Source organism: Platalea leucorodia (assembly GCF_965183815.1).
Source record: "Platalea leucorodia genome assembly, chromosome: 1".
Classification (NCBI taxonomy): domain Eukaryota; kingdom Metazoa; phylum Chordata; class Aves; order Pelecaniformes; family Threskiornithidae; genus Platalea; species Platalea leucorodia.
The window spans coordinates 141,818,515-141,841,469 of NC_138823.1; the positions used below are offsets into that span (position 1 = coordinate 141,818,515).

At 38.6% G+C, this 22,955-nt stretch overlaps 1 protein-coding gene across 1 annotated transcript in view; it reads right to left on the bottom strand.

Annotated features, from left to right (window-relative positions):
- The window catches only part of COL1A2 (collagen type I alpha 2 chain), a gene marked incomplete at its 5' end in the record, with an annotated part of 39,947 nt that extends 17,715 nt beyond the window's left edge, over positions 1 to 22,232 (bottom strand). The window contains 30 exons of the mRNA XM_082329581.1: positions 6 to 50; positions 895 to 948; positions 1,048 to 1,101; positions 1,227 to 1,280; positions 1,971 to 2,024; positions 2,813 to 2,911; positions 3,306 to 3,359; positions 4,234 to 4,332; positions 4,438 to 4,491; positions 5,368 to 5,475; positions 5,576 to 5,629; positions 6,168 to 6,266; positions 6,373 to 6,417; positions 6,499 to 6,597; positions 8,123 to 8,176; positions 10,692 to 10,736; positions 10,848 to 10,901; positions 11,149 to 11,193; positions 12,877 to 12,930; positions 13,209 to 13,262; positions 13,792 to 13,845; positions 14,236 to 14,289; positions 14,618 to 14,671; positions 14,776 to 14,820; positions 17,104 to 17,160; positions 18,541 to 18,624; positions 20,376 to 20,411; positions 21,099 to 21,116; positions 21,736 to 21,746; positions 22,229 to 22,232. Of these exons, the coding sequence (XP_082185707.1) occupies positions 6 to 50; positions 895 to 948; positions 1,048 to 1,101; positions 1,227 to 1,280; positions 1,971 to 2,024; positions 2,813 to 2,911; positions 3,306 to 3,359; positions 4,234 to 4,332; positions 4,438 to 4,491; positions 5,368 to 5,475; positions 5,576 to 5,629; positions 6,168 to 6,266; positions 6,373 to 6,417; positions 6,499 to 6,597; positions 8,123 to 8,176; positions 10,692 to 10,736; positions 10,848 to 10,901; positions 11,149 to 11,193; positions 12,877 to 12,930; positions 13,209 to 13,262; positions 13,792 to 13,845; positions 14,236 to 14,289; positions 14,618 to 14,671; positions 14,776 to 14,820; positions 17,104 to 17,160; positions 18,541 to 18,624; positions 20,376 to 20,411; positions 21,099 to 21,116; positions 21,736 to 21,746; positions 22,229 to 22,232 (1,695 nt within the window). The remainder of the gene's footprint in view (positions 1 to 5; positions 51 to 894; positions 949 to 1,047; positions 1,102 to 1,226; positions 1,281 to 1,970; positions 2,025 to 2,812; positions 2,912 to 3,305; positions 3,360 to 4,233; positions 4,333 to 4,437; positions 4,492 to 5,367; positions 5,476 to 5,575; positions 5,630 to 6,167; positions 6,267 to 6,372; positions 6,418 to 6,498; positions 6,598 to 8,122; positions 8,177 to 10,691; positions 10,737 to 10,847; positions 10,902 to 11,148; positions 11,194 to 12,876; positions 12,931 to 13,208; positions 13,263 to 13,791; positions 13,846 to 14,235; positions 14,290 to 14,617; positions 14,672 to 14,775; positions 14,821 to 17,103; positions 17,161 to 18,540; positions 18,625 to 20,375; positions 20,412 to 21,098; positions 21,117 to 21,735; positions 21,747 to 22,228) is intronic.
- Positions 22,233 to 22,955: the final 723 nt, after the last annotated feature.

The window sequence follows — 22,955 nt, forward strand, 5'->3', positions numbered from 1 at the left end:
CTCACTCTTGGGCCAGCAGGACCAGGGACACCAAAGTCACCATGAAGACCCTAGAAGAGAGTAGATGTATGGGTAAAGCTTATTTCTAAAGCACACTTGTTAGCTTAAATTGTGCTTTTGTTTCTTAGCGGTAAATAGAAATGCTTCTCAAATTGCAGCAGCTTATTGAAAATCTTCAGACTAAACCCAGCCTTTTAGATACACAGAAATAAACCCTTTTCATGTAGTTGCACAGTATCTCAAAGCACACATGAAATAATAATTTCTCATCTGAAGAAAGAGTTAGCTATTAAATTCCAAGCTCATTTTTCAGGTACATGCAATGTAAACTCTTTTACAGGGACACAGAGGGATGTAACTATAAACTTTAAAGGTGGTTATGACACATAGGACACGCAATTTGCAGATTACATCACATTCCTTAACTGCACAGAACCTAGAGCCTGAATTACCACTGAGCTACCTCAGTTGTATGCCATTGTAAATTCACTAAAATCAACTGAGGTGCAAAAGCATACAATTGGTGTAATACAGGTTTGATTGAACCTTGAAGATTTCAAAAGAAATTTGAAGTAAAATATTTTTCATGTACTGTCTTGTCTTTTGGGGAGGGGGCATATTTTATTGCTGCTTAAGGCCCAAAAAGCAAAGGATTGGCTTTGCTCCGTTTCATACAAAAACTTTGTAAAAAGAAGTATGTTGCAAATTCCAATGGACCTTCTTCATTTGTGGCTAGCTTTAACAAAAGGGACTATTAAACTTTGCATATAACACGGATTGCTTTGTTTTAGCAAATGTATCCAACAGGCTCTTGCTTCACCACATGTGCAATTGTAAACATAATGCTTATGCAATGCCTGCCCTGACTTGTGAAGTACTGTATCTGTCACTCACCCTTTCGCCTGGTTTACCAGCTTCACCAGCTGGACCTGAGGGACCTGGCAGACCCTAAGTGTAAAAAAACAAGAATACAAATAAAGTTAAGGCAGAAGCACTTCATGCTTTGTAAACCATAGATAAGATTGAGCAGAGCACATAGTTACTTACCTGGAAGCCAGGAGGGCCAGCAGGACCTTGTTCACCCTTTCCACCTTGGTTGCCCTAGGTAGAATGAAAAACAAGTGATTAACTTGGAAGCAGAAATACAGGAAAATGGACTTTAAAATGTGAAGTCCCATGATGAAAAGTAAATCACAAGTTGGATCTGTGTGGAGGCTGTTACTTACAGTGACTCCAGGAGGACCTTGAGCACCGTTGTTTCCCTCTGGACCAGGAGCACCCTAAATGTGTTCAAGTAGAAAGATGTTATCAAAGTTTTGATTTGTTTGAATAATATTTCTCTAAAGTACTTCCATGCCAAAAGTCAAAGGTCTCTGGTTGCATAGTTTTAACTCACACTGACACACTTAAGGTAAAGTTTGAGGTTTATTTGACTTAACCATTTGCTTCTAAGAGCTTCACTATCAAAAGGTACTAAAGATGCTTGCAATTTTAAATTCTGGTGATTGTTTTAGTTACTGCAGCTCATTCATCCTTAAGGAAACTTCTTTTGGAATTACAGGTATAGGAACTTGGCTGATAGACTGCATTTTTCCCATAAGAGACCAATTATTTGATCCCATAAACAGAAGATTTAGTAAGTTTCAACTATCAGTAAGAAGTTGGAAATATACAGGATAAATTAGAAACCATACAATGTACTGAAAAATTTGCACCAGAAGTGCTATTTTCTCCTCTTCACAGGATACTAATACCCCATAATTAATTACTCAATTAGTACCCAAGAAGAGTAATTTTCATTTATGCCTTAATAGTCCCCACTGACATAAGGCTAGATGAATGCATTTCAAAGTGCTTTTCTGTTTCATCATCTATTCATGCTTGCACAGGACAATGCAATCTTATTACAGAGGTTTTGAAAATCTACTTTTTTCTCTCTGAAGGCTGATAAAAAAAACATATCCACATACCCGTGGGCCAGCAAGACCAACATTGCCTTTTTCACCAGGTTTGCCAGGTTCACCCTGAAGTTGAAAGAAAAAGATACAAAAGTTAACCAAGACTTCGTATCAGATTCAGTTTAGACTACTGTACAGAGACTGATATTCTCCTCGCCAGAATATTTATTGTAATATTTCTTTAACCCTAATTAAAAAGCACACAAGCTCTGTCTGGCTTGTTGAACCAGTTAGAAAGAATAGCTACACAAATAAATGTCTTTTTTTTTCAAAATTCCATTCCTTTATTTATTGAGATCATAAACCATGACACTTTGCATAGTATCGTATGCACGCTATATATATGTGTGTGTTTGTGTGTATGTATAGCAACACCACAGATCCAGGAGATGATTATTGTTATCTGTGGCCTCTGTGTGACATGTCAAGAGCCCCACTGAAATCACTGGTAGCTTTTCTTCTAAAGTGAGTGAGCTTTGGATTGTGCTCCATAAATAACAGTACTCTGGAACTGCAACTTAGGCTTGGTGACCAACTTTTACAGAACTGTTACTGAAGTGTATACACAGAAATAATATAATGGACATATAGAAATTATAATATAGATATGTATTATTCTAATCACTTCAATGCCCAAATATTCCTGAAACAATTAAATTGTTTTTCATTTGTTTAATCATATTTTAGATAACTGGAAAATAATTTACAACAGAATTCTTGAATGTAAGTGGATGCCATCCACTAAGCAGTACAGGATGACCCAGGGAGATGTGTTTGATTGTGTAGATTGTTAGATCTACAGCTTAGTCTGGAAATACCTTCTCAGTCATGCAAAGTGTCTGTGCTGTACTTACAGTGGGACCTTTTGGTCCAGGGAATCCAATGTTGCCAGGCTCACCTCTGTTACCAGCTGGACCGATTGGCCCAACCCTACCATCTGCTCCAGGGAAACCCTAGAAAAAGAAATCATATTATTAAATGGCTGGGGTAATTTAACTGGTCCTTAGAGTTCAGTTTTAGAGGAAATGTGTACTGATAGGAAGCAAATGCCATTAAACTTTCAAATACAGTTTATACATTGCATGCTCATGCATTGCTCCATTTTTCTCCTTTTTGTAGAACTGTGTATTTCTTCTTCCCTTTCCAGGACATAGGCCTGATCTGAGATCCACAGAAATGAATGGGAAGTTTCTCACTGATCTTTTGACTAACACGGTAGTAAAATCTTGCTGGTTTTACACATAGTTGTGTTAGAGCTCAGTGCTGAGATGTCTGCTTTTTAAAATTTCAGTTTACATCTATGTTTCTCATGCACTGGGGAAACAGAATGAAAAGCAGGATACTTACAACAGGACCTTCCTTGCCAGCAGGGCCTGGGCTTCCAGGCTGACCTGGGAGACCCTGAGAAAGGAAAGATTTCATGTTTTTTGAAGGACCAACTCACCCAACAATTAATGAAATTTTTTTCTATATGCGCACGCACACACACACACAGATGCTAAGTTATCAATATACATTGTGGAAGCAGGACTGTATGTCCTATCAAGTTTAAATCTAAAACACACTGAGGTTTAATTTGGTGATGTGTACTCCCATGCCAGTTGAAAATCAGTATAGGTAAGCACCTGTTTCACTTGGATGAACTCCCTTAGGCTCTACTTTAGCAGAGAATGTGCTTAAATGTTTGCAGATGCCTAATAGTTCACACATGCATTGAAAACTCTTTCACTTCATGGCATGGGGTGAGAAGAGAAAGAGTAGATTAGAGAGGAAAAAAGACAATGACATGGACATAATCTGGCTGGAGCCAGCACCACTGAAGTGGATGGCTGTTTTCAGTGAAATAATTTGCAAAATAAAATTAAAATAATTAAGATCAGCCTTCTCACATCATTTTAGTAGGGTTTGCTTTTCTTTTAGTTAGTTACAGAGAGCACACACATTTCAGCTGTGATCTTAATGATCACATTCTGTAAATAATCACAAGTGGAACCCCCTCTCAGAAGTCAATGTAGTATCCAGTACGAGGGGGCACTGCTTCACAACAAGACAATCAGATGCTACAACATACAAAAGAAATTCATTTCAATAAACATTTCGATGCTTCTTAATCATTTCCTCATGGATTTTTTTTCTATGGAGTGGTGGAAGTGCCCTAATTGTGGTTGGCACAGGCTGAATTTTTGCAGTTGGATTTCTGACTAATTTTGTCTCTAAATTCTAAGTAATTTTCTTTTTGCATAGTTCAAACTTACACCACAGAGTTCAAACTTACTCTTGGACCCATAAGACCAGGCTCACCAGGACGGCCACCATCACCACTAGGACCCTTAGCACCAACAGGACCACTAGCACCACGGTTACCAGCAGGTCCCTACCAAAATAAATAAATAAAATTAGGCAGAGGTAGCAAAAAGCATCACATATCTGTATATAAAAGAAGATGGTTTAGAAATAGTGAGCCAGAAAAAAGTCTTACCATGACACCAGCTCTGCCATCAGCTCCAGGGAGACCACGAGATCCAGGCACACCCTGCAAGTGAACAGAAATCAAATCAAGAAAGGCAAAGAAATAATTCTGTTCCTGTAAGGTGGACAGCGCTTGATACATTTCAGCCTTCCAAGCAGGTCTGCTAAATTTGAGGTAAGTACAGCTCTAAGCACACACACCTCAGTGTAAATGTATATTGTGAAAGAAATCTCTCTCACTTCCTTTAGATTTCTTTAAGTTCTAATCTGCTTGTATCAGAGCATTTTCAGTGTTCATTGTAATCTAATAGTGTCTCTAGCCAGCATCTAGGATCCCACAACCTGGCCCACACTGTTTCACCTTCGCTTCTCTGTAGAGAGTTACTGGCTTCTCTATGACTCTGAACACCCTACCCAAGGTGCAAAACTGAATCCTTATCTCTACCAAAAAAGTCTGGTGGAAACACTGCCATTTTTCCTATTATTTTCCTGTGAATTCTTTTCCTTCATGAAGCCACATGCCTCCTGAAGTTCACGGAGTGGTTTCCTCACCCAGTGAAAAGCGTACTAGGCACCCTTGAAGACACAGAATTGAAACCTTTTGCCTCACATTATGTGTGAGCCAATTACCTGTTTTAAGCAGTTAAATCCCATCACAAAGCTTTAAGAGTAATCAAAGATAATTCACTAAATATTACACAATGGATAAATCAAAGCAACCTCTAATTACTTCAGGGATAAGATAGTAAACAGAACTAATACAAAGCAAAAATAGGTTTGGTCCCAACTAATCAAAAGGCTCAGAATTGCAAATGATCTTTGCTTAGCAGCATTAATGTAAATTTAATTACTCATAATTGCTTAATTTGCCTTTGTGAGTCTAGCTTTATTTCCTCTTTCCTTTTTGCTTCTACTTCTGGAACATGAAAAGAAAACCTACTCTTAGACCAGCAGGGCCCGGGGGACCAGCAGAGCCAGGTTCACCAGTGCTGCCTCTTTTGCCTTCCTCACCACTAGGACCAGGAGGGCCAGCGGGTCCAGCAGCACCCTATTTCAGTCAAACAGAGAAAAAGAAGAAATTAGATGCTGTGTTGCAGATACTATTAGGCTTTTTCATTGAAAAAACCTTCATATGTTGCCATACTTACAGGCTCACCCTTGTTACCACTTTCTCCCTTGGCACCAGCAGGGCCTGGTTCACCCTAGAGTCCAAAACAAAGAGATCATAGAATTAAGCATCATTCCAAAAATCTCTCTTCTACCTGGACAGCTTTTTCATGAATCAAAAAAATCTTTAATCTTCCAATGCCATGCCTGCCTCTATTGTGATAAATGGTCAATGAACATAACTGTATTTTTGGCTTAACAGGCATGAAAACAAACATGTTTAAGATGCTTAGAAATGACAATAATTGAACTATGAAATAAGGGCTGGTTCCTCTACTGAGGATACCCATCGAGGGCCTGATTGTGAGATTGCTGCCACATCTTTCTTGATAAAATCAACATGAACAGAGCTTAACAGTCCTTGTACTCAAAGGGAGTGCAAAGTGAACCTCTTCAGTCTCAGCATCTGAAGCAGGCAGTGAGACACAGAAATGAACTACAATGTTTAATTATAGTGGAGCAAGAAAAAATGTCTCCATTAAATACAAAAAGATATCCAGAGGAAAACTTTTACAACTGTGGACACCGTGTCCAATTTTCAAATGAAGACATGCAATATACAAGGTCACTTACAACAAGTCCTCTAGCACCACTAGGACCAGCAGGGCCAGGAGGACCAGGAATACCACGGGGACCAGGCAGACCAGGAGCACCAGCAACACCAGGAAGACCCTGTCCAACAGAGGGAAAAAAGGTATTATGAGCCCATTATCTTTTCTGTTGCATTAACTGAATTGTTTTTTTTACAGCAAACAAGTGTGAGTATGGCTGTACTTACAGCTGCACCTTTAGCACCTGGAAGACCGTTAGCACCAGGGTTGCCCTATTAAGAAAGAGAACAATACCGGTTAATTCAGAGTCTCAAGTACACCCATCCGACACTAAAGTCTGGCAAGTTACTCACTGGAGGGCCAACAGGACCACTAGAACCAGGAAGTCCAATCTCTCCTCTTGGACCAGCAGGACCAGTAGGACCAACATTACCAGCAGGTCCAATTTCACCCTGTTTGAGAGAAGGATAGAGCCCTCTATCAGTGTACAGTGTTAGGGCAATAGTGGAGCAATCCTATATTAGCCTGACATTAAGAAGACAATCATCTGATATATATATATTCCCACTTCAGAGGCCAGGAAATCAAGGAGCTGAGAGCTTTTATTGGATTTTAAAGGCACTGAAGCTGGGATGCCTAGCTAGGCTCCACTGAAGCTGATGGCTAACACGGGAACAACAGATGCTCGGCATATCTGAGAAGCTACATTATTGCCGAGGTTTACACAGAAGGTTGATCTAGAAAATTAGAATTATGATTCCAGTCTTATCTGCAGCTGTGTGCCTCCAGCATTGGCCTGAGATGCCTCACAGTGTATGAGACCTAACTGACCATTATCTTGCACCTTAAGATGCCATTTGCACTAATGCAAAATGCAAAATGATGCCTGATCAGAGTGCTGTAGGATAGTGTTCACACTGGAGTAAATAACAGGAAAAAAGGTTCTTGGTTTTACTCTCAGAAGCCTGCATTCACTAAGTCTACTACAAAAACCTGAGTATAATGACAACTTCTCTTCAGCAATTCTCTAAGTAGTCAGAGTTCACCCTGGACACGTAGGCACTCTTCCCTTGAAATTACATGCTGTAACCACACTCACATCTACATCAGAGAAGACTTCATGGTTTCCAAAAGTCTTGCCTTTTGACAAGAATAACCAGAATAGGATCTCAATTTTTCCTCATCTTCTCTGCAGTTAATATTGAGAGGTCTAGCAAACAATACTATTTTCTTCTAAAGGTGGATCAAGATAAGAGTTTTGTCTGTTGTGACATGGAGTTTGTGTACTTGTGTTAAGGGTGAAAAACTGTATCACACTACATATAAGTTTATGCAGCTCTGACCTTCTTGGCAAATGGTCAGTGATATTTGTAAATGCAGTATACGGGATACTCTTGCCCAAAATCCTCTGTCCTTCCATGGACAATTCAAAATAGTGAGACTCTTACCCAGGTAAAAATGCTGGGATCTGAGCAATAAACTGATTCATCTAAGTTATGGTCTGCAAAAGCAAAATGATACTGCCCTAAACCTGAAAAGTTTAAATGCAATTTCTCCATTGTAATTTCAAGAACTTAGGATGGAAGGAGCCCAGTACTCAACTGCAGCTTCTTGGTCCTCCACTACTTGTGTAAAAAGTGATGTAAACTGCTTCTTTGCTTATTTATCATGATCCATGTCACCCTTCAAAGATGTATACAACTGCACCACATAGGAACAGTTAAAAAAAAAAAGAGGTTATGTGTCTTCCTGAACCTGCCTAGCATCAGTCTTCAGCTGTGAAATAACTGCTGTATTTTAAATTAGCATTCATATATGATGTTCCTTAAATACTGTAGAGATTCATCCTCATCCTGATCTGTAACTGATAAGAAAGCACTCTCACTTTAGAGAGGGTGTCTTTTTGCTGCCTAGCAATACTAGTTACTACATTTCATCTTCATTATCAAATGTACCAGTAGAAGCAGATGTTCGTACCTTAGCACCAGGAGCACCTGGGAAGCCTGGAGGACCAGCAGCACCAATAGGGCCCTAGGCAACAAAAGGGAAGCAGTTATGTAAAGGTATTCAGTGATGACAGAAACATCTTGCTTGCTGAAGTAAACAGTATAAAAAAATGCACATGTACTTAGATGCTTCCGCACATTACCACCTCAGAATATCAGTTGCCTTTTGCAACGCCAAACTGACAGATTTGGTTCACTGCAAACAGTTAAGAGAGAGGTCAATGCTGAAAAACATTTGCAGTGCAGCTAAAAAAGTGTGAATTAAGCAACAATTGGTAAAACCTTGCCTTGAGGCCAAACAACTGAGAAAGAATAAACAAGGATGGGCAGAGGCAAGCATCTGCAAAGCAAGATGTCTTGCTGTACAGTCCCACAATGAATAAAGGGGAGTGCTGCATCCTGCAAATGCAAGTCATAGGTGGCTGTTTCCAATACATTTACTGTGCAGGGGTAACTGTGTACGCTGTCACACCAGTAGTCCTTCTGGACTACTGGTCACACACAAGAGCCCTGTGTTGATGAAAGCATTTGTCCCTCTTCACACGTGGGAAGAGGGCTGGTAAGATCTCTGCACCACTTTACAAGCTCATGCTTGGCACAACTTATATTGAAGTCAGTAAGAATGTACTAGAAATTGGATCAGGCTTAACAGCAGCTGAGGGCAGGAGCTGATTCTAACACGGGAATGGATTAGAAATCTTGATTCATACCCAGAGTATACATTTTGAGGCAGTGAACACGTGCAGCCCCACTGCCCTTTCATTAAACTTTTTTTTTTAATGTCAAAGGCAATGGCATGTCATCCTGAAGAGGGCTTTCTACGGATTCTACTATGTCTAGCTATGGTTGTGAGATTTGTAATTATGGGACAAGCTTCCTAATGTACAGTACCTAGACACCACAGGAGAAGATATATTGGTGGATTCATAGCCTTTGTTATCATTCAATGCATACAAATACAAAGAGATAGTTTTTCTTCAGTTATTAATGAAATATGCAATGCATTCATAGCTATTGGGGATTGATATCTACTTTTTTGTGAGCTGACATCTTTCAATTATAAATACTTATTATAAAACTGCCTCACAAATCCAAGGGAATAAAATGGGTCAGCTGGTATAGCAAAGAGGAACTGGCTTCCAGCACTCTATAACCTACTGTGTTTGCTATAAACTGGGTACCTGGAATTGTTCCTGGTTTTGCATAAGCAAAGAAAAAAAGACCAAATGCCGTTTAAGATAGGTATGAAAATATAGACGTTCAGAATTTCCATTGCAGTGACTCTTTTTATGTTTTAAATTCCCAGTGGCAAGGAGAAGAAAACATTATTTCTGTTTCAGTTTAAAAAAAAAGGTGTTAATAAGTGCTATGCAGAACGTTTACAGCATCATAACCTAAGCATGTGTAAAATAACTTTAGCGTGGCATAGACACTGGGACGCAACGCAACTCTCTGCTGCTGCCCATTCAGAGTAATACCTCTGCAATCAGCAGGTCCAGAATATTTTTCCTATAGTAATTCAATTGCCTTCAAGATAGTTAAAATGTTTTGGTTCTACTACAAAGTATAACATCAGATCTGACATATAAGGTCTCTATTTGCCCACAATTTAAATGCCCAATCACATATATTTTTTAAATACCCCGTAAGGTAGAACTGAAGTGAAATTCACACCTATGCTAAGATTCTACTCTGTTAAAGCATGACGGATGTTTGCAGTGACAAGGAGTATTAAAATCAACTTTAGCAAAGTTAACAGAACGAAGCACAGCTTCATCATGGACTCAAATTTTGAAGGCAGGAAGGGAAAACTGTTCTGGGCTATTCCTGATTTTTTTTTACAGCTTCAAAACTATATCCTTGTACACATGTTTATTTCACTGAAATAACTGAGGTTTACTGAAGTCAGTTGTATGCTATGGCAACACTAACTCCTTTTAAATGAACAACTCTGCATTGGATTAGCACTTATTAGAATAGTTATTGTTTACCAGTCAGATCAGGACAGTTGGATCTTACTGGCCTTTCACACTAGCTCACATAACTCAGGTATCACTGGTGAATGAAAAAGGTTAGCTTCTCTTAGTCAGACAGGACAATGTTGCAGGTGCAAAGCTGTGTCTGGGAGCACGTGTAATAGTTTCAGGATATATATAATTATAGTCACCTGCAGCACGTGCATGGTATCTGTCTGTTAAAAGGTATAAAGTCTCTTTAATTTTGGAATGAGAACTGTTCTGTTAGACTGTTGGAAATGAGAATTCTGTTCATCGGGTGTTTCCCTAAGAACTCACCAGTGCAAATGAGAGAATATTTGGTTCCTTTGATACAGGTGTGTTTAATATAAATCCTGAGGCTCTCAGGATATTGTCTGCAAAGGGTTTATGTTTTATTAATTCTTTTTGTGATAGTCTGATGAGCAACAAAGAATTGTGATAAAAACATCCACACAATCAACTTCTCAGAAATCCTCTATAAACAGAAAGAGGGACAGAAGGCCTAACGGAACCAGAGTGTCAAAGATCAAGATTGAAACTTACAGCAGGTCCGGTGGGGCCAGCGCTGCCATCACTTCCACGAGCACCCTGTGAGGATAAAACATGATAAATACAGTTTGAAAAGAGATTCAAAAATCAGAGAAAGCCACAGTAAGTAGCTGGCCGTGATAACAAACAGACAGATGGGAAGCCACTTACAGCTGGTCCAGGGGCACCTACTCTTCCTCTCTCACCAGGGAGACCACGAGCACCCTGAAAGAAAAATTAAATTAGCTCATTTATACTTATTCACTGAACAAAGATATACAGATTCTTTTTATTCTGCTAAGTCTTTATATGAAGTGTGTTGCAGCCAGGCAATTCTGTTCTAAACATTCACATACTGTTACATTACAATATCTAGCTAGCTGGAGTGTCACTGATGACAAAAACTGACCAAAATGCTGGCTGAACCATATCTATCACATTATAATTTTCCACAGCAGCAGTAAATACTTACAGGTTGTCCTGGGGTACCATTTTCACCGGGGGCACCAGGTTCTCCCTACAAAAAATAAAGTTTGCAGGCTTGAATTACTTAAAGGATGCTTTGCACAGGTAAGAACAACACCATCTAGAGAGAGATTCAACTGCTGGATCCTACTCTCTTTGTCTTCTCTAGCATTGCACCACAGTATACAATAATAGCATATCAAGTCCTGAGTGTGCAGAGATTGTGACTGTCCCTGCACATACTGGAACATGGCCAGCTGGAATCCTCTTAGAAGAGGAGGGCCAGAGCAAGTCACTTCACTTACCCATCTCAGCTTTCTTTATCCCCTTTCTTTATTCTGTTATCTACTCAGTAGCACACATCTAAGAGAGAGGGCCTGGCTAGTCAACTACCAATTCAGATCAATCAGCTGCTCTTTTTTAGCTACAGTAGAAACAGAATGATGCTTTCTTTTGCCTTAGGTTAAGTAACAAAGTTCCTGTCAAATGTCTGGAAATAAGGATCTGCCTCAGGTTATTTTTAACTTAAGACCAATAATACTGAGGTATGAGCAACAGCCATTAAAACATGACTCCTCCCCCTTTAGTATTAAGAGTTCTCAACAAGCCTGCAGTTGGTCTAGGCTGGTCTATAGTGACAAGATTTGTCCTAAAGCACTTGTATCCTGAATATATCTGAATACACCTAGTCTTAAATGCTGCAAACAGCACAAGTTTTTGCCTTCATCACTGCTTTCAGCACTGTTATATCATGAGTGACCTTGATTTATCATGCTTGCGTCTTCCAGTCAGATTAGCACTCTTACTAATAACTGTTCTTTCCTTTACTTAATTGTTTTATCTGCTTTTAATCTCTAACAACTGGACAGACTGAGTGTTTGCTATCTCTTTACCAAACTTTTTCTGAAGGTTAACAACTTGAAGTGATATTGGAGAATGCTGTTACAATTAGTAACTCTATAAGCAAGCAGTGCTAAGCTCTTAGAAACAAGCAAGAGGAAGAATTAGTATTTGAGCTTTTCATTGTTATATTAAAAGGTCCTGACTACAAATCTCCTGTGAGTAAGTCGGCAGCATTAAAAATTCCTACAACCCAATATTGCAGTAGCGGTTTTTTAAGAACACTGCTATTAGGCACTGAGGCAGAATGGGAGAAGAAGAAACTAAGAGAGGAGGAGTTTGCTAGAGATGTTTCTAGACCATGTTTAAAAATAATTTTTAAGGACAATGTTCAAATGTGCACTAATCTGACGAAGGTAAAAAGGAAAAAGACTGTGAAGATCAAATAGCCTTAATTCAGAAGAGCACTGCATCTGTCTGAATTTTTAGCAGAAAGCCTTACCCTAGAGCATGTGTCTCACACAGCAGAATTTTGTAGAAAAATGAGATGTTTTCATTTTAGTGTGCTTTAAAAAAAAAACCACCAAAATGCAAAATACAGTCCACAGAAAAGCAGAGATAGCAAAAAAGTGCTGCTGGATAGTCAATCATCAGGATCCCAGTTCTGCAGCTCTTACTCACAGAAAGTACTAACTTGACTGAGGGCTCAAGAATAAGGCCCCAGGAATGATTTCTTATGTTAAGGTACATGTATTTGTCCTACATGGATCCACTGATTTCTAGATTATTGCAGCTGGGCAATGTTTAATGACAACATGGAAGACTGATTGGAGGGGACTTCATATGTCTTTTGCTAGAAAGAGCTACATCCTACATTTTCAGATTTCATCTTTACCTTGGTGCCAGGAGTACCGGGTTGTCCCTTTTGACCATCCAGACCATTGTGTCCCTATATTGAGTAGAAAACGAAATATTAATACATATGTTCCCACAAATGGCTATACACAAACTCTTAAGTCTTGTACGGTAAATCCTTCTTTCCATACAAAATGATTTCCTACTATAATCTTATTATTTAAAAAAAAAATCACTCTTTCATATCAGGAGATATTAAAAACTTCAAAGAAATTAATGCACTCTTAACTTTGAGAGGATTTCCAGAGGTTTTCAGTACGCTGAGGTGTTGTCAGTCTTAACTATTCAGGGAAAAAGTATATATATACTCACTCTAATTCCCTTAAAGCCAGGCAGACCAGGAGTTCCAGGGAAACCACGAGCACCCTAAAAACACACAGTGCATGAATGATTGTCTCACATATTATATACTGCAGTTAAAAAGAAAGAAAAAGTATAAGCCTTTCAATAAAATTAATGAGTAGATTTGGGCCGTGATCATTTAAGTGAGGAACATAGTCCATTCCTTAACCTCCCAGGACCAGACTTGTTCCAAGACTAACAGTAATCAACCTGATTTTCCAGTTCTGAATCTCAGAAATTTCATGCATTAACATGTGATAGCACAGCCGTTTTAGCTTTCTATGCGAAGGTGCCTGCTCACCTGCTCTTGTGTAACTCCTCACTATGTCACTTCTGTTACTAATTAGACTAGCTTTACTGGGGGCGGGGCGGGGCGGGGGGGAACACAAAACAAAACCATAACTGTATGATATCCCTGAAGGTAAGAACTGAGATTGGATTAATGCATATAGGGAATATTACTAGACTGTTAATGTCGTGCAATTCAGAAAAGTTGTTAGGTTTCATTGATAAGAGAACTGTTTTGTATTGTATGCAGTAGATTGCTACATACCTGCGGGCCAGCAACACCCCTCTCACCAGGTCTTCCAGGTTTGCCAGGGTGACCCTAAAAAAATGCAGTAAAATGCACTTAAGGAGGAAGCTCATTTTATAAAATAACCACATAAATCATTAAAAAAAGAAAAGACTTTGGCAAGGTTTCTCTTTTTCAGTAAATACAGAGAGCTTGTTAGCTTTCACGTTTCCCTCTTCCTGTATTAAGGAAGCTAAATAATGTATTTGGAGAGGTTTTGAAGTTATCCATTTTTCTGTATATTTCCAACACACAGCATCTCTTGTACTATAAAATAATTATTTCAGGGGTTTATTTATTCTATCCAATATTATAGAACAATGTAAAAATTATGGCCAATAGAATACTTAGCTTAATAATAACCTAATGTTAGAGTTGAATCACAGCCCCAAAAGAGATGAGAAACACTTAATAACCACTTACGTCTTCGCCAGCCTTTCCTGGAGGACCAGGGGGACCACGAGGACCATGGGGACCCTGTTAAAAATAGATTGAGGATTACTTAAAGCATCATTCTTCAGGTAAGTCTTTTCACTGGTTTCTGACTTGAGTTGGGGCATAGCTGGAGCCTGAACTGAAGCAAGGTCCTTCCATCCTAACTGACTTTGCACTTTATGATTCCAATCTGAAGGATTCTGAATCCGAGTGTTCAGCTCTGTTTCTGTGACAAGATCAAGCAGCAGTATCCAACTCAAACATCCAAGGACATGCATACGGATGGCAGAAATGGGCCTAAGCATTACAAGCCTACTTCGGTGTCCTGCTTCTAATGCTAACAGTATCTGTATGTGAAACCTGTACTTACTGTTTGACCAGGTTCACCAGGCTCACCAGGGACACCTTGAAAACCAGGAGGACCCTAGAAGAGGAGGGAGATTTTGTTAGCATTTGAACAAGCTATTTTATTATTCTATAGGTATGTCAATGTTAATTAGTCAGTAGAAGAGATGAGACTGTACTTACAGGGGGTCCAGATGCTCCAGGTGGGCCTCTAGGTCCCATTAAACCCTATGGGAGAAAAATAACAAAATCTTTTTAAAAAAATCACCATTATATAAACTAATTTATAACACCAATTCCTGGTATTCCTAAAATATTGGTCAGCATTACAGTGTTCAGTGTGCAATGTCCAAAACAGGTTAGAGGAAGTTAAGAGATCTGCATGAATTTGCACAGGCAGTTCAAGTGCAAACAGATCTTCTAATGGTAATGAACGAGCAGAACCCAGTGCGATGATTAGAAACGTACCATTATAGCTGGGAACCTTGTGATTACGCTTCTTAACCTACTCTGGCTTGTAAGCAAGTGCACTGGTTCATTCTGCTATGTACCCTCTCCCTTCCTGTGCATGAACTTCCAGATTTTAAAGATGAGGGTCATAACAACACATTAAGAAAGCTGCATTTTCGGGCCTCTCAATTTTATCATGATTTTCAAGAAGAGATATTGGAGAAAAAGATCATTAAAATGGTAGAGAGGTAAAAGGGAAAATAAAGGTATATAAATGGCAGTATTACGATGAACTGGGAGGTTCACACATAATTTTGGAAAGAAATCAGACAACTCTTATACATATTGTGTATACATCTATTTCAAATAATGATCAATTTCTATTTAAGTATGTAATTGTTTTCTGGTTTTGAATAAATTCTCTTCATTTTACCTCCCAAATAAGTCACTAACATACTGTCCTTGATCGAATTTAGAATTTACATACATCTTGAAAAACAAGGGTCAAAAATCACTTTTAAAAAGGAAATTTCCATAGATTACTGCACTTTCTTAACAGTTGCCTTGAGCTTTACTAAGCAAGCAAACTACTCTGAACTGAAATTTAATTTAGGCTTCTATTGTCCAAATGAATGTTTTATGAGATGTTTCAACAGAAATTATTATGTTTTTAATTGGTTTTAAAACTTTCTTGGGAACTTCTAGATTTTCTCATTATAAGATTAAAATCATGTGCCAACTTTTCAAAGGCTTATGTAGCTTTCCTGTAAGACAGAATACTTTATATTAAGGGGAATAAATGCGTATCAAATGCAGGTATTTACTTATGGAAGCTAAAGCAATCTTGTGGCTATAAAAATATGCAGTAATTATAGGAACAATAACTGTTTCTGGACAGTCTGAATCATATGTGCTGCATAAGCCCTGTGAATCTCTTCACAAACTATATTCCATAATTGTTTTTCCCTCCTTTTCTATCTTCCCAATCTCTCACGTTTTCTTTATGAAACTTAAAAATTCCTCACAGTAGGTAGATTCTACTGCTGTTGCTGTAAGATGAACCCTAATTGACTCAAAAATTGGAACTTAGAAATTGAGACACCCCAAATAAATCCTCATCTACATTTTCTGATTTATTGTCAGACACTGAGGGCAGAACTTGATTAAAGATACTATTTTCCTCAATTTAGTACCTAAATGGATGCCAAAATATTTTCAAAAATTCATTCAGTATTACACTATTTTCAGGAATGGAAACAAGCACTTCACCCAGAATAATCCTGGGCAGCCTTCATCCTGCTGCTCACCCATCAGATGCATCGTCTGTGATGTCAGTGTGTTGTGAATTTGACCCACATTCTATGTACACTGAAAATACCTGCTAACATCAGGAAGGGTCAGAAGTTCATGTGGAGAGGCAACAGACTCCTTAAGTGTCCATTTGGACATAGTATACAGTAACCAATAAAGATTCCTCCTCAGAACAGCTTTGTAGTAGCAAGTACTAACATTCAATTGTTGAGAACCAAATGTGGTGGCCAATTTCCTACCAAACCTGTGCAATCCAAGGATATCAAAAGGGTTGTACAGCCATGGGAGAAAAATGGTCACCAACTGGAGCTGAGATACTGAGTTACTTTCTAGACCTACGCCTGCTTCAGAGAGCAGCTTTACAATCAATCTCATTCCTAAAATACAACCTTCTGTCTCAATATGGGTAAAGTAATACTATATCAAAGTACATGTGTTATCTGACATCAGATTATGAGATTCACTGATTCATAAAAGTGTGGTCAACAGACAGAATTAAAGCACAAGATCCAGTAGTGCTATATTCAAGTTAAATATACAGTCCCAAGACCGTATTTCAAGTCCCAAGACTATATTTCAAACACTTCTCATTGTCCTACATCAGAGGATCAGTTTACAATCTCACTCAATGTATGATCAAAACACTGATTTTAAAACTATGCTTTGCATTAATACAGCTGGATTAGACTCAAAGGAAAATACTAAGCACGTTAACTATGCAAGTTACCAAGTGCAAAATCATATACCTACCATAGGTCCTGGGCCAAAATCAGCTGCTTTAGATGGATCATATTGAGCAGCGAAGTTCTGCAGGTGATAAAAAGTTTAAAATTAAAATACTAAAAATTTTACTTTAAAAAGTATTGATAATTATCAGTCTTCATCTGTCATCTGACTTGCTATACTTGCTATATGGTATGTTAAAGCAGCATACATAAAACTCAGTAAACATGGCCCTATTATAAATACATTTCTAGTCACTTGTTTCCAGAAAGACTTGATTTTACTAGGAAGGCCCTTTCACACAATGGCCTCAAGTATCTACGCAGTAGTGACAGACAGGCATTGCAATAATGTGAACTGAAAATTAAGAATGTAAACTCAGCACTCATTTAAAATTGAAAACTTTCTTGAAACCCTCAAATTGTTCTGCCTAATTTCTGATGAAGGAAGTCATACATATTTTTTCACTGCATTGCTTAAGTAAAATTCATGTACCAGCCCTGACTGACTATCAGATGAGGTGGGCCCTTCAGCTTCAAAAACATCCGAGGACTATGCAGCCTCAGAAACACTGCACTGGATTTTTGATCTTTTATCAATATAAGTTTTGTAGGCATGTATACATCTAGTTTTGTATTTCCCTCTTCACTAAAATGGAAAAAAGTTCTATACAACACAATCAAAAATCCTTTTCTTGCTTGTTTTGTTTTATTAGCTTATTAAAATAATAGAAATTAATGAAAGCAGTTCACGGTTTGCTAATAGGAAAATAAATTATTGCTGTTCATATTGAAAGCAAAAGAGTATTCTACCATGCAGGAGGATTTACTAAACTTGATCAACACGACACTGTCTATGTCTTCACGCTCCCTGTGAAAGCTAATGTCAAGCAAAGAGTTAAAGCCAGCATTCTGCAGAGAATACGTGACGGACACTTCTGCAGAAAGTGTATGCCACACAGTCCACTTGGGTTCTGCAGCATGAACACAGATAGAAATGAAAAATTCTAAAGGAAGATATTCTAAAATTCTAAAGGACTTTTAAGTATGGACTTCTAGCTTAACGGTAGTCTTTTTCAGCTTATTCCAATACAGTTGCTGTCTCTTGAACCAAATCACAAAGTGCCGTTTCTTTTCCCCATCTGCTTAAAAGCACGGGTTTCATTTAGTTGATTCCTAATCCATACATATTATGGATGTATAAATTTAATGCTAATTAACAGGGTTGGTTTGCTCCTGTACATAAGTAAGTCCCTGTTGAATACAGAATCCAAATTCGCCACGGAAATTATACATCCCAAGGAGAGTTTCATTGGAACTGGGACCATCAATTTCTTGCCGATCACAAAAGAACGTTTCCTCTACTCTCCAATGCAACATCAGTGTGTTCCAGCAGATATGCTTTTAGCCTTAGTCACAAAGCACAGATTATTGGTTTCAGTAATAGAAAGTTTGGATGCCTTACTCCGCCAAGACCTGGAGGACCAGGGGGGCCTGGAGGACCTGGTAGACCATCTTCACCATTTCTGCCTGGTGGACCTGGTGGACCCTGGAGTCAAAAAGAGGATTATAAAGTGAACATTAGAAGTGGCTAATGAATTTATCGCTTCTGAGATTTCTTTAACAACCAGGGACCTACAGCACACACTACAGCAGTGCTATATATGCAGTTTCAATAAATGACTAACTTTAGAAAACAAGCATAGCCTGAATTTACATTGCCTTGCCACACCTCGTATCAGATATTTACTGTAGTTTCATATTTGAGAAGATTTATGGGGGCAACATTGGATCCACGCTACCAAAGTGTAATCTCCAAATTGGGAATTTTCATTTTAAGCGACCACATTTTGGACCCATGAACCCCAAGTGACCCATGTGGACCCACACAGCCTGTCAGACTGTTAGTGAAGCCTAAAATTTGACCAACTGAGGATTGGCAGAGGTCAGCCTTGCTGGTACGAACTAACATAGATGCACAGTAAGTCAAAGGCCAGTTTTTAATCGGTCTAGACTATTTGCCGGTATAATTGCAAATTCAATGACAATAAAGCAGTGCTCTTCTAGAGATTTTTGATACCGTCACTCTGCTACCACTGTCATAACTTCTTTTACAACAGCTTGAAATTACACGTGTTCAGTCCAGCAACATTTGCCCTTATATTCTTTCATCCTCAATGCACAAAGATGGTCAAGTTTTGCCATCGTGGCAACTGAGGTGAGGTAGTTAATTTGGTCTGTATTTTGGACCCAGTTCAGTGCTAGATGAAATCCATAATAAAAGTCTTATGGATTTCTAAAGGAGCAGGACTTCCTTAAAATAAATAAATATGATAATAATATAATAAGTTTTAATAATAAAATAAATAAAAGTCTTATGGATTTCTAAAGGAGCAGGCTTCCTGCCTTCAGTACAAAGCATGTATCTCATTTTATTAAACAAATTTAGTTAGCGGTAGCCTAAAGCAAATATCCAGTTGACCATACAGATATACTCTTCCTAATAGTTTCCATTATGTTTGTCAGCATATTATGATCTAAGAAATCTTCAAGAGCTACCTATCAGTACTATGGCATTTTCATTCTCAGAAGATACAAAAAAGATGCATGATAACTACACACTGCCCAGATAAGGACAAGAATTTCAGGATACCACTTTACAAAAAGCAGCAACAATGCAGAAGCAAATCAGAAAATCAGATATCAGTAATATGAGTGAATATTACAATTAAATTGTTCAACTGTCCTTATTTATAGTTACTTTTACAGTAGCCTTTAACAGTACAATATCTGCTTTGACTAACAGAAACTAGATGACAAATGCCTAGCTTGCCAAGAACAGAGCTTTTTCAAGCCATCTTTGGAGGCACAGATAATGAACGATCCTCAAAGCTAGCTTTGTCTATTCGGGTTTGATGTAGGCAGCTTATCCATATACCATACTGTTCAAAGACTACATCTTTATGTGCCAACTTTCCCTTCTGCATTTTCATGCACTATTTCCACTGTGGGCAGCTGGAAAAAAGTTTTTCAAACCATCACTTGGAGTGCGAGGCTGCCGTCTGAACTCAACCACATCTGCTCAGGCACAATGACCATAATTAGGTTGGTGAGGTATTGCCGGGGCAGAATGTGGTACACAGATAACTTCGTTTCTTTTTAATGAAATTGTACATGCAAGCTTCTACAGGTACATTCATTTAATCTCACATCAATGCCTAAACTTATTTTTTCCTACTGGTCTTCCAACAACTGTTGTTCAAAGATCACAAACAAATGAATGTCAATCTAATTCCTTACCCTTTCTCCCTGTGGCCCTTTGTCTCCTCTAGGGCCCTGCTGGAAGAAAATAAAACTTGATGAGTTACCGTGGAAAATTTCCAGGATAATACAGGGAAACAGATACATTAAAAATAATTAGTGTACATGAAGAAGGGAAGGAAGACTCCACATACAGGTCCGATAGCTATTTTCCACAGACAGCATATTCTTTTTCCACAATAAGCTACTGGAAATAGGTTAGTCACTGTCATTACTACATCAGTGAAAAGTATCACTGCACAGTCCACAGAAGTACTTGCAAAGTTGGTTTTAGTCTCTACTGAATACCTGACTCTAATTTAATAGTAGTGACTTTTAGAAATAAAATAGAATCTACTTAGCCTTTTAGACCTGTATGGATATTGCTGTACTGTTCAATTCATGCAAATCTTTCCAAAGGAACTCTGGTTGAACACGAATGCTACTTTGATGCAGTTTAATTCTTGTTAGTCTTAGTTCTGCTCTTGGGTAAAGCAGCTTAAATCCACTATTTGAATGTACCCTGCTGTTAAGATGTTGCACTTCTTGTTCCCCTCCATTTTACTTCCTACTCATCTCAGTGCTACTGCTGTTCCCAGGGAATACTGGAAATAATGAATGTAGTCAGTTTTCCTTTCAGCCAATATTCAACAAAATATTAATCTGCCTGAGTATCTGATATCATCATCTCCGCTTCCACACAAGAAAAACAAAAATGCTTACCTTCCGCCCTGCAGGCGCCTGGAAAAAATAAAGAAGAGAATTAAAAAAAAGATACAATTTCTCCCAATATTTTAAACTACAATAATGTACAAACTTAGACTCATCTTCTTACATAACTATAATTTTTCTCAGCACAGTATATTTAAGTATGCCCTATGGTTTTAAATTACTATGAAGGCTAGGAATTTATTATATAGCAAAGATACATGCAACTACATTAGAACATTCTGTTGAAGTCTGACAATTTTATACCTATTACAGCTTACAAAACTGGCATAAAAAAGTCACACCTGAGCTCCTTCATAATCCTTCTGTGCAATGAAATTTAGACTGGAAGACTGGCTTTAAAGTTCAGTCATCTCCAATCCAAACTGCCAGGTATAATGTCCAAACACCACTGCTCCGTCACTTTCTCCTCATGGTCTTTACACCTATGAAGGCAGTCTCTTAAAAAGGCCGTCCCACTTGAGAAATTGGGGTGGGTACCTTTCCAGGCAGTCCCTTCAGGATTTAATCTGTGTCTTTCCCTGACCATCTTGGGAATTAACGTTAGTAAATAATACCACCACAAAAAAGAAGTCTAGCCTATTAATTGAAGTTCATTGTTACATATTAGATAAAAAATAATTATACTGACCTCACTCACATCTGGTGAAAGAAGGGAAAGAAAAAAAGGAGATAATTAGAGCGTGGATTCAGTTATTTTACAAGTTTTACATTTCAATGCTTTTAAATGCAAATGCAATTTTATTAATTTTCTTAATGCAATAAACATTTTCCTAATGCAATTTCTTACTTTTAAGGTGATTATCTTAAACTGTAAAGTCTCACAGATGAGATTGCTATGTATTTCAAATTCAAAACAGACTTGCTAATGAAATTAAAACAAGTAATATGGTTGATAGAGTAAAAAGGCAGATATTGTCTATAAACCTGTTCGAAATATGCTTAAACATATCTCCATGGAAAAAAATGCACATATATATTTTCACGTATGTATGCATGCAACACACGAATAAACCCAGACAGGCTGACACATGTGAAGATATTAAATTGTAGGAGTAATCTTAAATTTTAATATAAATGGCCCCATCTCACTTTTTACGGGGAATGGTTCTACCCAAACATACCCATTTCCACAATTTCCTGTAAAATGTCATAGTGTGTAACAGAGAACAGTTTGAAGCTGTTACACGGCAAATAGCAAATAACTTTCTCTCTGTATGTTATTTACTATGAAGTACGCTCTTGTTAATTAGTTGGAGATACTAATTTTCAAAAATCTGTCTTCTGAATTTCAAGCAATTAAAAATCTATTTTGGCTGAAACTTACCACGGTAAAAACGTCTCACATCACACTTTATTGCCAGCAATTTACATTATTACTAACCAACAAGTTGTTGGGTGTTTTTCCACCAAGTGTCACTTTGGCAATCACACCGAGTTCAGATGGTTCATACAGTCCAGCAAAAAGGTACCGATACTTCAGGGCTGGACACTATAAAGCACTGAAAAACCACGGCAGAACACCGACTGCCTACACTACCTCAACATAAAATTAACGACAGTACTGCCCCCAGGTGATGGTGACGCTGGCGACTACGCGGTGTCACCTCGGGAAAGGCGGGGGCGGCCGGTAGGGCGGGATGCCCACTCGAACCGCTCCGTCTCCTCAGCCTTTGCCAAGGCGCTGCTACCGCTGCCTGTCACCGGGGACACACACACACACACGTCCCCGGGGGGCGGCCGCGGTGCGCCGGGACAGGCCTCAGCCCGGCCGCCCCGCCCGAACGGCCCCGCCGCGGGCCCTCGGGCCTCCCCCGGGCCGCGGGCACCGGGCCGCCCCCCGCCACGGCC